The sequence below is a fragment of the Hemitrygon akajei genome, chromosome 23, assembly GCF_048418815.1.
Source record: "Hemitrygon akajei chromosome 23, sHemAka1.3, whole genome shotgun sequence".
In the NCBI taxonomy this organism is placed as follows: Eukaryota; Metazoa; Chordata; class Chondrichthyes; order Myliobatiformes; family Dasyatidae; genus Hemitrygon; species Hemitrygon akajei.
Genome location: NC_133146.1, coordinates 60,227,422 through 60,240,525, shown reverse-complemented (window position 1 = coordinate 60,240,525; position 13,104 = coordinate 60,227,422). Strand labels below are relative to the sequence as shown.

Genomic DNA, 13,104 nt, shown 5'->3' with positions numbered 1-13,104 from the left:
TTTTTAATTCTCTCTACTCACCCTATAGCACCTGTTACTTATTATCTAATTTGTTTTTCTACAACCACTGGTGTTAGTTTCATACATCAGTGACCAATTCCCTCTTGATAATATCAACTTTGTTCTTTTTCTTTAATTCTTAAACTACTGGCCCGACTCTGTTATCCAAGGATTTACAACAGAGCTGTTAAACGGAGAAATGGACAGTGACCAATGCAGGGAAACTGGAGAGTGGGGAATCAGAGGGTTTACAGCGAAGTCATTGATGTCCCTGGATGGGGCAGAACAGAACGGACAGCCCTTCTTTTTAAATGTCGATGATATGATCGTCCACCCACGTTAAGGATGATCATACGCCCCGCAAATGTTCAGAATTCTGTTTTAATGCTGAAATTGTAGAGAGATACTTCGACTTATTGCAAAATATTTATAATGTTCTTAATAATGCATGCTCCTGTAATATTAATGTTCGAATATAGTTCACAGATTATTACTGCTTCTGATAAACCTTTGATATTTTTGAACTGCTGCAGATTATATAGAATAACGGTGACTAATTCATTGCTGGTAATGTCCATTCGCTGCATGATCAGATACTGCGTTAAAATTACAATATGATGGCATTTTATAGCTTTTTCAGGGATTGACGTGAAGGAGAAGACTGTGGGAGGTGGCTGTTGCATGAGCTGCCGATTGTTTGGCGCTGGTGATGCTGTGTAAAAGGAGGCGTCCGCCTAACCCTCTACCATCCGCACCAGTCTCAACTGGGCTCGGCTTTCTGCACTTGTTGTCGTCTGCCCGCGATCCGGCAAACGCAGCCTCCGGTTCAGCGACACTCCGGGGGAAACTCGACCCCACCTCCTCGCCTCTCGCTCCCCTTCGCCACCTGCCAGCCGTGCTCAGTGCTTGCACTTCCGATAAAACAAGCACATCTGCCCAGCCATGTCCACTCGAGGTGAGTGACTTCAACCAGAATGTGCAAGTAGCGAGCACAATTGTCGGTAAACGTTCCTCACCCCATTGCTCCTCGTCTGCATTGAAGTCTGCTGCAGATAGATTGTTTTTGTTGCTCAGTGTGTGTATGGCTGGGTATAATGCGAGAAAGAAAACATGACAGTGTATGTGCTTATTTTTGTGGGTATTTATATCTACGTGCGGAGAATCCGCATACTATTTTAGGCAGAGACAGGTGGATTATTTTAGTTGGTGAAATTCGCGGATAACCGAGCTGCTCCGCAGAATTTTGCAACTGCATCGCAGTGTGCGCCCGTCAGACCGGCCAGTCTGTTCAATATCCTCACTGCAAATCCACCCAGCACGTCGTCTTCTGATTAAGATGATATTTTGGACCTGGGGTTCATTAATTCCTAAAGAAATGGAAACATTTGGAGCATGTTTGCGCTGCGCCACCCGTGCCAGGGAGAAGGGTTGGCGCTGGTTATCCCGGGAGCGCTGCAGCTGAGCCTGCGGAGAGGAGAACTGATCCCCCGCGGGCGGAACGAGGATCGAGCCACACTTGCTGCAGGTGTCTGCTTGCATTGTGCGACTATCCCCAGCAGCTTTCTGCGGGGTTTCTCCACCTATTTACTGTTTTGATGCCCCCCCCCCCCTCCCCAGTGAGACAGACGCATCTGAAGTTCGTCTGGCTGCCGGCGAGTCACGTACCGGTCTGAATCCCACCTGCCGGGAGCAGCACTCCCGTAGATGTAGATGTAGACTGGTTTCTTCCGCAATCTCTGATTGGGAGGGGCGGGGGAGATCGCTCACATGTAACACTAAACCATCCTTTCTTCCCTTCCCCCTTCTATTCCCCACTCAGGCCTCTTACCTCTTCTCCTCACCTGCCTATCACCTCTCAGCCTATCCTCCTCCTTCCCTTTCTACTATGGTCCACCCTCCTCTCCTATCAGATACCTTCCTCTCCAGCCCTTGACCTTTCCCACCCACCTGGCTTCTCCTAACACCTTCTAACACTCCTCCTTCCTCTCTCCCACCTTTTTTTTATTCGGGTGTCTTTCCCCTTTATTTCCTATCCTGATGAAGGGTCTCGGCCCAAAACATTGACTGCTTATTCATTTTCATAGTCCTCCAATGTTTTGTGTGCGTGGCACTAAACTATCTTTTCTATATGGTCGGGGTACAGTTTTCTGCGACCAAGCTCAAATAGCCATGGAGGCTGATTACACTCTGGGTATCGCAGCCTCTTAAAACAGCAATCGCTTACTGAACCTTCCAAATGGCAATTTAACCCCTTACATGAATCAAATGCAGCTCATTTCCCTTCTCTGGATTCCCCAGACCACAGCATCCGTTCCTTGCATCAAACCAACTGTTATGCTGTTTGAACCCTATTCCATAATAGTTAAGTAATGCTCCTGCCAATGGAGACTAAAAAAAAGCTTGTAATGGGAGAGGCAATTCTTTCTTGAGTTTATTGCTGTTGTGTTGGCTGTCGCAGGAAAGCAGCATCCATCGTCAGGGGCCCCCACCACACAAAACATACGTTCCTCTTGCTGCTGCCATCAGGAAGAAGGTACAAGAGCCTCAGGACTCACACCACCAGGATCAGGAACAGTTATTACTCCTCAACCATCAGGCTCTTGATCCAGAGGATGTAACTTCACTCAATTTCACTCACCCCATCACTGAACCGTTCCCACAATCTATGGACTCACTTTCAATGACTTTTCATCTCATGTTCTTGATACTTCTGTCTGTTTGTTTGTTTATTTATTTAGTTATGTATTTGTTTTCTTTCTTTTTGTATTTCCACAGTGTGTTGTCTTTTGTACATTAGTTGTTTGTCCACCCTGTTGGGTGTGGTCTTGATTCCCGTATTTACTGTGAGTGTCTGCAAATGAATGAATCTCAAGTGCGCTTTGATAATAAATTAACTTTGAAATAATGATCGACTGCTTATGCCCATGGAGACACACGAAGCTTGGAGTGGGAGGGGGAACTCTTCCTTGAGTTTCTTGCTGCTATGCTGGTCCAACACAACTCTTGAGGGAGAATCTTCTTGTAATTTTCCTAATGAAGGGACAACTATTTCTGATTCTGAATGAATAAGTGTTTAGCTCTCATCCCTATAGATGGAATAGATATTTCAGTCTGCAGTAAGTGAGATTTCTGAGCATGAGCATCCAGCATCTATTTTACTTCCGGATCATCTTACTTGTGTTCTTTGTAAATTGAAAATATTTTCCCTTGAATTATTAAGTAATATGCCCAGAGCTAAGCATGATTCCAAATCCTACATCTTAGTGTTGGGATCGTAGCGAACTGGAAGGGACTGTGGGGGCGGGTTTAAACAAAAGTCTTACATGATTGTTTGCTCTGTTTAATTCTTCTGCTGAAAATGTCAGGCCTGCATAGGCAGACACCTCCCAGTCTCCACCAAACTAACGTGAGTCACCTTCTACTCATTTCCAACTCATCACCAGCAGCCTATTTAAACCCAGCTCTCATCCGCAGTCCATGTTCATCCATTGAACCAGCCAGCCTCTTCTTGTTGCTTCTAGCCTTCGGTTACCTTGTTGCCTAGTCGTGTTAAGTTTCTGCTGTCTCTTGTGACCATTTTGCAGTTTATTAGTAAAGTGCTTGCTTACTACTAAATTGTCTCCTCCTCTGTTCTGTGCTTGGGCCAATTGGACATTTACTACATTTTTGGGCATGAAATTATTTGTGGAACGGGAAATGACTGCAAAGTAGTTCATATGCAATGTGTCCTGAAGATTGAAGATTGCGGATTCTGGAAAAAAAAACAATGAATGTCTAGTATATTCCTCATGAATACTGAAGGATATTTTGGTTCAAAGTGCCTTTCTTACTGACAAATGAATATTATATTTGTGACCTCTGATTGTCATCATCATTATTATGTGCCATGTCACATGACATTAGTGATCATGGTCTTTCTATGACCATGATTGTTCTTGGCAAATTTTTTTATACAAGCAGTTTTCCGTTGCCTTCTTCTGGGCGGTGACTTTACAAGATGGGTGACCCCAGACATTGTCAACACTCTTCAGACATTGTCTGCCTGGTGTCAGTGGTCGAATAACCAGGACCTGTAATATGTACCAACTGCTCATACAAACACCAGCTTCCATGGCTTCACGTGACCCTGATCAGGTGGTAGGTGGGGGCTAAGCAGATGCTACACCTTGCCCAAGGGTGACCTGCAGCCTAGCGTAGGGAAGGATCACCTTGTACCTCCTTTGGTAGAGATGTATCTCCTCCTTGCCACCCAAATTATATCAGCTCTATACATTTCCAAGTGTATGCTTTGTGATGGAGCCACTTTGTTAGTGAAGTTTTTGAGTACTTTTCAATTCAAGTTTAATTGTCATTCAACTATACAGGAATACCTACGAATATAGCCAAACAGTACTGCATCAGTCTGGGGGCAAGGAGTAAAACACAGTGCCAACAGTCACACAGTACAAAGCACACACAAGACAGCAAGCACATAGAAATATCAGAAAGATACAGCTCGAGCCACGGATGCCACAGAAATCTGCGGTCCATCACAATATAGTTTGTCTTCTGCCGAGTGAACACTGGGGGGCAGTACTGACCCCAGCCTGGATGCAGTGCCACACTGCCCCCCGGTGGAGCATACTGGCTCTGACGCCTCTCTCCTGGTGGCTGTAAACAGGTGACACCAGGGCCTTAGGCCTAGTCCTCACACATCCAAGCACACAGGATAGTGATAATACATTTTAAGGGGTTAATTAACTGGCAAAGAAATAAAGAATTTAAACAGTTACATACTCTACAATCACAGTCAAGCTGCAGTAATAGCAGGATTGAATGCAAAATCCAATAAGATTGGAAAAAACTTTTTTCAGAATTTGGTTTATTGATTGTGTTTCTGAGGTCTGTTGTGTGGATATTCTTAGCAACAACTGTAGTATCGTGAATCATGACAATTGATCATGCAGTTTTGTCAAAGATGCATCAGTGCGCTGTGGATTTCATGTGGATGCATCCACAATAGGAACTTCATTGCTGCAAAGTTATAGGATCAAGAGCTGGCTTGTTTCAAAAACTGATCCTAAGTACAGGCACTGATTTGTTCCTCACACTGCATCTCCAGCAGAGACGAGATCACTTGTCGATGAAACCTTTGCAATCAACCCCATCACTCTCGCATTGGTCTTGTCAGCCTTAGCTGGCACTGCACTAACAATGTAAATAGCTACATCCATGGTCAAACTCAACCAATAGAGGGCCACACCATGTTTACTTCATAAACAGGAGTAAGTCTGCAGATGCCGGAAATCCAAAGCAACACACACAAAATACTGGTGGAACTCGGCAGGTCAGGCAGCATCTATGGAGAAGAATAAACAGTCAACATAGGAATAGGTTGAGTGAACTCGGCCTTTTCTCCTTGGAGCAACGGAGGATGAGAGGTGACCTGATAGAGGTGTATAAGATGATGAGAGGCATTGATTGTGTGGATAGTCAGAGGCTTTTTCCTAGGGCTGAAATGGTTGCCACAAGAGGACACAGGTTTAAGGTGCCGGGGAGTGGTACAGAGGAGATTTCAGGGGTAAGTTTTTTTAACACAGAGTGGTGTGTGTGTGGAATGGGCTGCCGGCAACGGTGGTGGAGGTGGATACGATAGGGTCTTTTAAGAGACTTTTGGATAGGTACATGGAGCTTACAAAAATAGAGGGCTATGGGTAAGCCCAGTAATTTCTAAGGTAGGGACATTTTCAGCACAACTTTGTGGGCCGAAAGGCCTATATTGTGCTGTAGGTTTTCTATGTTTCTTCACCTGGTTAACTATACAGTCTGTGGCCACTTTATTAGGTACACCTGTACACCGGCTCATAAATGCAAATATGTAATCAGTCAATCATGTGGCAGCAACTCAATGCATAAAACATGCAGACATGGTCAAGAGGTTTAATTGCTGTTCAGACCAAACATCAGAACGGGGAAGAAGTGTGATCTAAGTGACCTTGACTGTGGAATGCTTGACTGTTGGTGCAGACAGGGTGGTTTGAGTTTCTCAGAAGCTGCTGATCTCCTGGTATTTTAGAAACACAGTAACATAGAAAACCTACAGTAAAATACAGGCCCTTTGGCCTACAGAGCTGTGCTGAAAATGTAGTTACCTTAGAAACTACCTAGGGTTACCCATAGTGCTCTACTTTTCTAAGGTCCTTGTACCCATCCAGGAGCCTCTTAAAAGACCCTGTTGTATCCGTCTCCACCACCATCACCGGCAGCCTATTCCACGCACTCACCACTCTCTGTGTAAAAAAAAAAACTTACCCCTGACATCTCCTCTGTACCTGCTGTCAAGCACCTTAAAACTGTGTCCGCTCTGAACACACAGTATTCAGAAAATGGTGCAAAAAACAAAAAAATCCAGTGAGCAACAGTTCTGTGGGCAAAAATGCCTTTTAATGAGGGAGATCAGAGCAGAACGGTTGAAGCTGACAGGAAGGTGATAGTAACTCAAATAACCTCAAGTTGAAACTTGATTGCTGTGCATCTCTGAACGCACAACATGTTAAATCTTGAAGTGGATGGGTCACAACAGCAGAAGGTTATGAACGTACACAATGTAGATCCATTTCCTAGGAATTGCTCTTGCATTGTTTCTCAAATGCTGTCTCTGATATGGGTATGAATCAGCAGCTGAAGCTGATGAACCTACACTCAGTGGCCACTTTGCTAGACACAAGGAATACCTAATAAAATGGCCGCAGTCTACATTACTTCCCCTGCAATGATGCTGCAAATGCATACATTTCTTTGATAATGTTTTACCTTCTACTGACAGAGCAGCTAAAAACTTTGAAGCAATTACGTCAGGGTAAGTAACAGGTAAAATACATTTCAGCAGTTTCAGCGAACTAAAATCTATACATTCACCATCATGATTAATGTGTGGAGGAAATGCACTGAATATTCTGAACTAATAGCTCCGAGAATCTTCAAGGGACAAGTAGCTTAATTAGTTTTAAATCAGAAGACGATATGAATAGATTCAATCCTGTCTGTTTGCCACATATGAAGCAGACAATTCCAGTATCAATTAAACATAGTGGCGTAGTGGTTGGTGTTTTACAGAACCAGTGACCTGGGTTCAATTCCAGCCGCTGCCTGTAAGGAGTTTGTACGTTCTCCCCATGGAATGCATGGGTTTCCTCCTGGTGATCAGTTTCAACCCACGGTCCAAAGGCGTATCTATTAGTAAGTGAATTGGTCATTGTAAATTGTCCCGTGATTAGGCTAGGGGTTTATCTGTGTGTTGCTATTCGAGCAGCTCAAAGGGTCAGAAATTCTGTGCTGTATCTCTAAATAAATAACAAATGAATGAAGGAATAACTACATACATACATACATACATAGATAAATACATACAGAGCTAGATAGACAGATCGACACACAGGCAGACAGATAGATAGATAGATAGATAGATAGACATAGATAGGCAGACAGATAGATAGATAGACAGACAGATGGATAGGCAGACAGATAGATAAATAGATAGACAGATGGATAGGCAGACAGATAGATTGATAGACAGATAGGCAGACAGGTAGACAGATGGATAGATAGAAAGTTGATCAACAGATAGAGGGATAGATAGATTGACAAATAGATAGTGAGACAGATAGGTGGATGGATAGATAGATTGATTGACAGATAGATGGATAGCTAGATTGATCGACAGATAGATAGATAAACAGATAGATCTGGTATGGTCTGATCTGGAAGTGGTTGCAAATACAAGTTAAATCCAGTTCATATTCCTTAACACTAAATGAACCAATGCTATGTAATCCAATATCTATATTGTGATGTTAACTGGAGCTAGCATTTGCGATAACACTACATGATTTACGTAAATGAATGCATTTTTGCAAAGAGTAAGCCATTCTCTATAGATAAATAATATTATATACAGCAAGGCTGTTCAGACATGAAGTTTCTATTGGCTTTTTGAAGGCCTATCTAATTTGGTCCACTACCTTGCTAAAGAGGCCATTGAATATAATTGTACATATCTAATTTTCTATTGAAATTTATTATTGAATCTGCATTCACTCATTACATTTCAAATCATAGCAGTGCATTGCACAAATAAATTCTTCTCATCTTTGCTTTTGACATTGTACCAAGTATCTTAAATCTGAAAATGTGGAATTAAGATACTGGAAGATAGTTGGCTGTAACAGGATATTTTACAGGGGCAGATGGCATTTGTTACCAAGCTCTGGTTGAGAAAATGTTTGTGGGCCAGGCTACTGAAAGTACGGGTGCAGACAGTCATTGAACGAAACTGAGGGGCTGAGTGAATGAGGCAAGCATTGAGTATCCTCAGCACCCTCACGTGAAGGCAGGGGATCCCGACCTTTTCTTATGCTGTGGACCACAGGTTGAGAACCCCCGCATTAAGGGTTGTGAAATATGTTAAAGAAGCAGAGAACAGAGAAGGGAATATAGAGTGAAATAAATATTTTTTTAAAAATCTCCACGAGGACCACAACCTTGTCACGGTTTGGAGGCTTGTGTGATTCGATGATCCAGGGAGCTATATTAGCTGGAGTCAGGGCTTTAAGCTTTGGCTCTTGGTAGAGTCCCCCCATGCCAAAAAGTTCAAGGGGTAGAGGCCAGATTAAGAGTGGTTCACCAGTCCTCCAGGTTTGGGGGTTCAGCTCAGGACTAACAACCCTGACTGGTCAAACAAAACTGTTATGGAAACAATGAAGAATCCTTCTACATCTGAGTGTGACGGTATTCCTGAGTCTCCACCTGGGACTTGCATGGGTAACAGTAATGAAAATCGAGAGGAAGCTACTAGAATGATGAAGGAAGCCCGGAACACCGCCAGAGAAGATGGACAAGGACATACAGAGATGGAGATCCTTCATTGCTGCCCCAAGTGCCAGCAGACATGAACAAGTCAATATTAAAACATGCACAGAGAAGGAAAGGAAATTGAATTAGGAGAGAAAGGAGAGAAGTCAAAGAAAGTTAGGATTCCTGAATCATTGAGTGTGTGCCTTCAGGCTTCTGTACCTTCTTCCTGATGGTAACAATGAGAACAGGGTGATGGGGTTCCTTAATGATGGATGCCACCTTTTTTGAGGCATCGCTCCTTGAAGAGATCCTGGATACTGTAGAGGCCAGTCCTCATAATGGAGCTGACTAAGTTTACAAGTCTCTGCAGCTTATTTTGATCCTGTGCAGTAGCCTTCCCATACCAGACAGTGATGGAACCAGTTAGAAAGCTCTCCACAGTACATCCGTAGAAATTTGCAAGTGTCTTTGGTGACACAGCAGATCTCCTTATGCCACTTACATGGGCCCAGTTCTACCAATTCTGCTTGGAACTGCTGGACTTCAGTAATTGTACTGTAATTCATGACTCCCAAGTGAAGATAGATATAAGCCTAGAGCTCCCAATGAGAACTGGAATTGGTTTTAATATCACTGTTATTAATTGTCAGAACAACAAATTTCACTATCATGGAAACAACAATGAAGGATCCTTCTACATCTGTGTATGACTGTATTCCTGAGTCTCCATCTGGGACTGGTATAACTGACAGTAATGAAAACCGCGAGGAAGCTACCAGCATGATGAAGGAAGCCCTGAACATCACCAGAGAAGTTGGCCAAGGAAAGACCTTCATTGAAATTTAATATATCAGGAAAGTTGTTGTTTTGCAGCAGCAGCAGTACATTGTAATACCTACTAATAAAAAAACTACAAGTTACTATATATGTATGTGATTTTTTTAAAATACTGAGGTAGTGTTCATGGTTCACCCATCAGATAATCAGCAGTCCCAGGCCATTCTGCACACTGCTGTTGGCCAACTTGTGGAATTCAGTAATGGGACACAAGCTTCTCTAGATGTACAGCATTTATGTTGGGCCCAATGGAGTCACTGATTTCAATTACAAAAACAGCTGATACCAAAAGCACGATCACAAACTCATTTACTTTATTTAATCTTCAATAGAGTTGACTTTAATGTTAGCTATTGTTTTAATAGTTATTGATGTTTTCAAGTCATATTTGGCTCAAAAAATAAATTGAATTATAGGCTTTTAAAATATTTATACATGTTTATACATTTTGGTGAAATTTCCGGTCAATGCTCTTGATAGATTTGGTGACTTGTCTGACCTGTGATTTAATTGGCTGTCAAACCAGTAGGCTGCGGGGCCTGATAATTTTGATTAAAGAGACCCCATCTACACCTGCCAACAGTAATCAGCTAGGGGTCAGCTTTGCAATGGAAGATTGCTCCCAAAGCATACTCCAAGTAATAGTGGACATTTTATTCAGTTGACTGCTGGGCCGTGAACTCATGGTGAGGCAAACAGATTGAGGCCTTTTTTTGAACCAGACTGAACTATACATCTGAGTTTTAACTTTGCTTTGACTTTGGCTGAAGCTGCTGAAATACTGACAGTATTCAAAAAACATAATATTTGTTCTGTGGAAGATGTGTATGTTTTTAAAACTGTTTTATTATTGCTACGTGTACCAAGATACAATGAATAGCTTGGCTTGCAGACTGTTCATAGAGATCAGATCATTGTCCAATGCTTTGAGGTAGAACAAGGAAAACCACTAACCGGGCAGAATAAAGTTTTTAAAACTGCTGAAAGAGGGCAGTGCAGGTAAATGGTAAAGTCCAAGATCTTAATGTTGTGCCATTGAATAATGTTTATGCTGACCATTTGTCTCATCTGGATTGTATTTTTATCAACTGTCTCCTTGTGAATGGACCAAAGACCAGTGTAGTTGTATACTTACAATTTTAGAGCTTTATCATAACTGGTATATTGGTCTAACAGCTAGAATTCTGTATCATTAATTTAGAAATACAAACTTGAATCCCACCGTGCCAGAGGGAGAATTTGTATTCAAGCAAGTAAGTCTATATTTATATGTTTTAAAAAAATGCCATTCTCAAAAGCAATATCCATGAAAATAGTGTTTATCTGTTCACTCACGCCCTTCAGGGAAAGACAATTGCTATTCAGACTTTGTCTCACCTGTATGTGCTTCCAACTCTGCCAAAGTGTTTGATTCTTAACTGCTTTTTTACCTCCGGCGTTAAGTGTGAGGAGTGAATGCTGCCATTGCGATTTCCATGTACTATGAATGACGTTTTAATTATGTTCTTTTTACAATCAATTCTGAACTTTGCAGGACTCTACACGACTAATTATGCACTTTGAAGAGTTGATGTAAATGTTGTAATATTGCATTGTTGTAACGCAAGTAACACACCAGCCAACTTGCACCCTCCCAGCTCCCATAAACAATGTTGAAGTGTCTTGGCAATTGGTTTATTCAGAAGTGGTGACTGACAGAAAAATAATAGACTAAAATGACAAGAATAGCTCTCATAGCATTGGATCTTATGTTCACCTCAGTGAGCAAATGGAATCTTACCAGGAAGATGTTACGTGCACTTGCTCAATATGACTTTGAAAAGGAAGCCTTGACTTTTATGTACTGTGGATTCCAGTTAATTGGGCCATCTTTTATGCTGCTCATTTGTTATGTGCCATGTCATATGACATGGGCAATCATGGTCTCATTATCATAATTGTTCTTGGCAAATTTTTCTACAGAAGTGGTTTGCCATTGCCACCTTCTGGGCAGTGTTTTTATAAGACAGGAGACCTCAACCATTGTCAATACTCTTCTACCTGGTGTTAGTGGTTGGACAACCAGGACTTGTGATATGCACCAGTTGCTCATACGACCATCCACCACCTGCTCCCATGACTTCAGGTCTTCAGGTGACCCTGATTGGGGGAGGGCTAAGCAGGGGCTCCACTTTGCCCCAAGGTGACCTGCCAGCTAGTAAAGAGAAGGAGCATCTTACAGCTCCTTTAGTGGAGATGTATCTGAACCCTGCCCACCTAATTTTTTTTATTACATACTGTATGCAGTGGAGTCTAGTTAATCAGGGTAGCCATTTATAAGGGACAACTCTGAAAGAACAAAAACTAATAGAGAAAATTGCTGGTGTCCCCTTCATTTATTTGGGACACCATGCCACTTAATTGGGACAGGAAACTGTTACTGAACAGATTCTAGCTGGTGTCAGTCACACAGACTTGTGTGGCTGTAGAACCCTACACTGTGCTTAAAGTAAACAGTTTTTAATTAGTGTAATTGCGTGTGTTTGTATTCAAAAGAAGCAGTGATTTTTGTCACTGATAGTTGGCAAGAAATAGGTAGTAAAATAATTCAGAACTGTTTTGCTCACTGTGGTTTCAAGCATTCAGGCTTGGAGATGCCAGAAACAGCCATGAGTGAAAATGAAATAATCTCACTACTTCAACAAATTAGCAACTATGACGAATTTGAAGGTATCGACAATGATCTTGAATGTTACAATGAAAATGAATATTTGGAGGATGCAATCATGGAAAGCATTGTATGAAGGCAGTCCATTATCTGCTGGCGGTGTCTGCGCTGATTTTGTTCATTTACAGTCAGTCCAAAGAACACGGCAGCAAACACTGGATGGATTCCTCTGTCAATATCGATTAGTGCACAGTTTTGTAGTACTGCAGTAGTATCGGCAGTGTTGTAATTTGTTCTGTATTTCATTTAAGTACATAATTTGTAACTCAGTTTGTCATTTTTATAACTTTTAAACTATTTCAATGAAACTTCAGCTAATTGGAGCAGTGCTTAATTGTGCCAAAATGTACTGTTCCAAATGTTTTCCAACTAACTGGAATCCACAATATATAGTCTTTTCCTCTGGAGTGGAGCCTAACCCCATAACCTCCTGGCTCAGAACTTGCCAATCAGGGTGTGTCTTCACCAGAAGGACTACCATATTACCACCAACTTCTCCTGGTTCTGAAAGCAATAGCCCCATCACAATCTACCAACGCATGTCTGTATGTATTACAACCAGGCCAGGCCTGGTGCTGCTGCTGTCTAATTGCAGGACAGAGGTTGGAAATGTGGTAGAGTTGATATATTCATGATTTTGCTCTTTTTCTCAAGGAATTGTGCATGATCAACCCTTGGTTTCCAGACAATTCATATCATTGGTGATGCATTTCACAATAACCCATTCA

General features: G+C 42.0%; 1 protein-coding gene across 1 annotated transcript in view; it reads left to right on the top strand.

The window, feature by feature from the left end:
• Positions 1 to 658: 658 nt before the first annotated feature.
• The window catches only part of ablim1b (actin binding LIM protein 1b), a 428,496-nt gene continuing 416,050 nt past the window's right edge, over positions 659 to 13,104 (top strand). Inside the window, exon 1 of the mRNA XM_073027813.1 lies at positions 659 to 955. Within this exon, the coding sequence (XP_072883914.1) occupies positions 943 to 955 (13 nt within the window). The 5' untranslated portion in view covers positions 659 to 942. The remainder of the gene's footprint in view (positions 956 to 13,104) is intronic.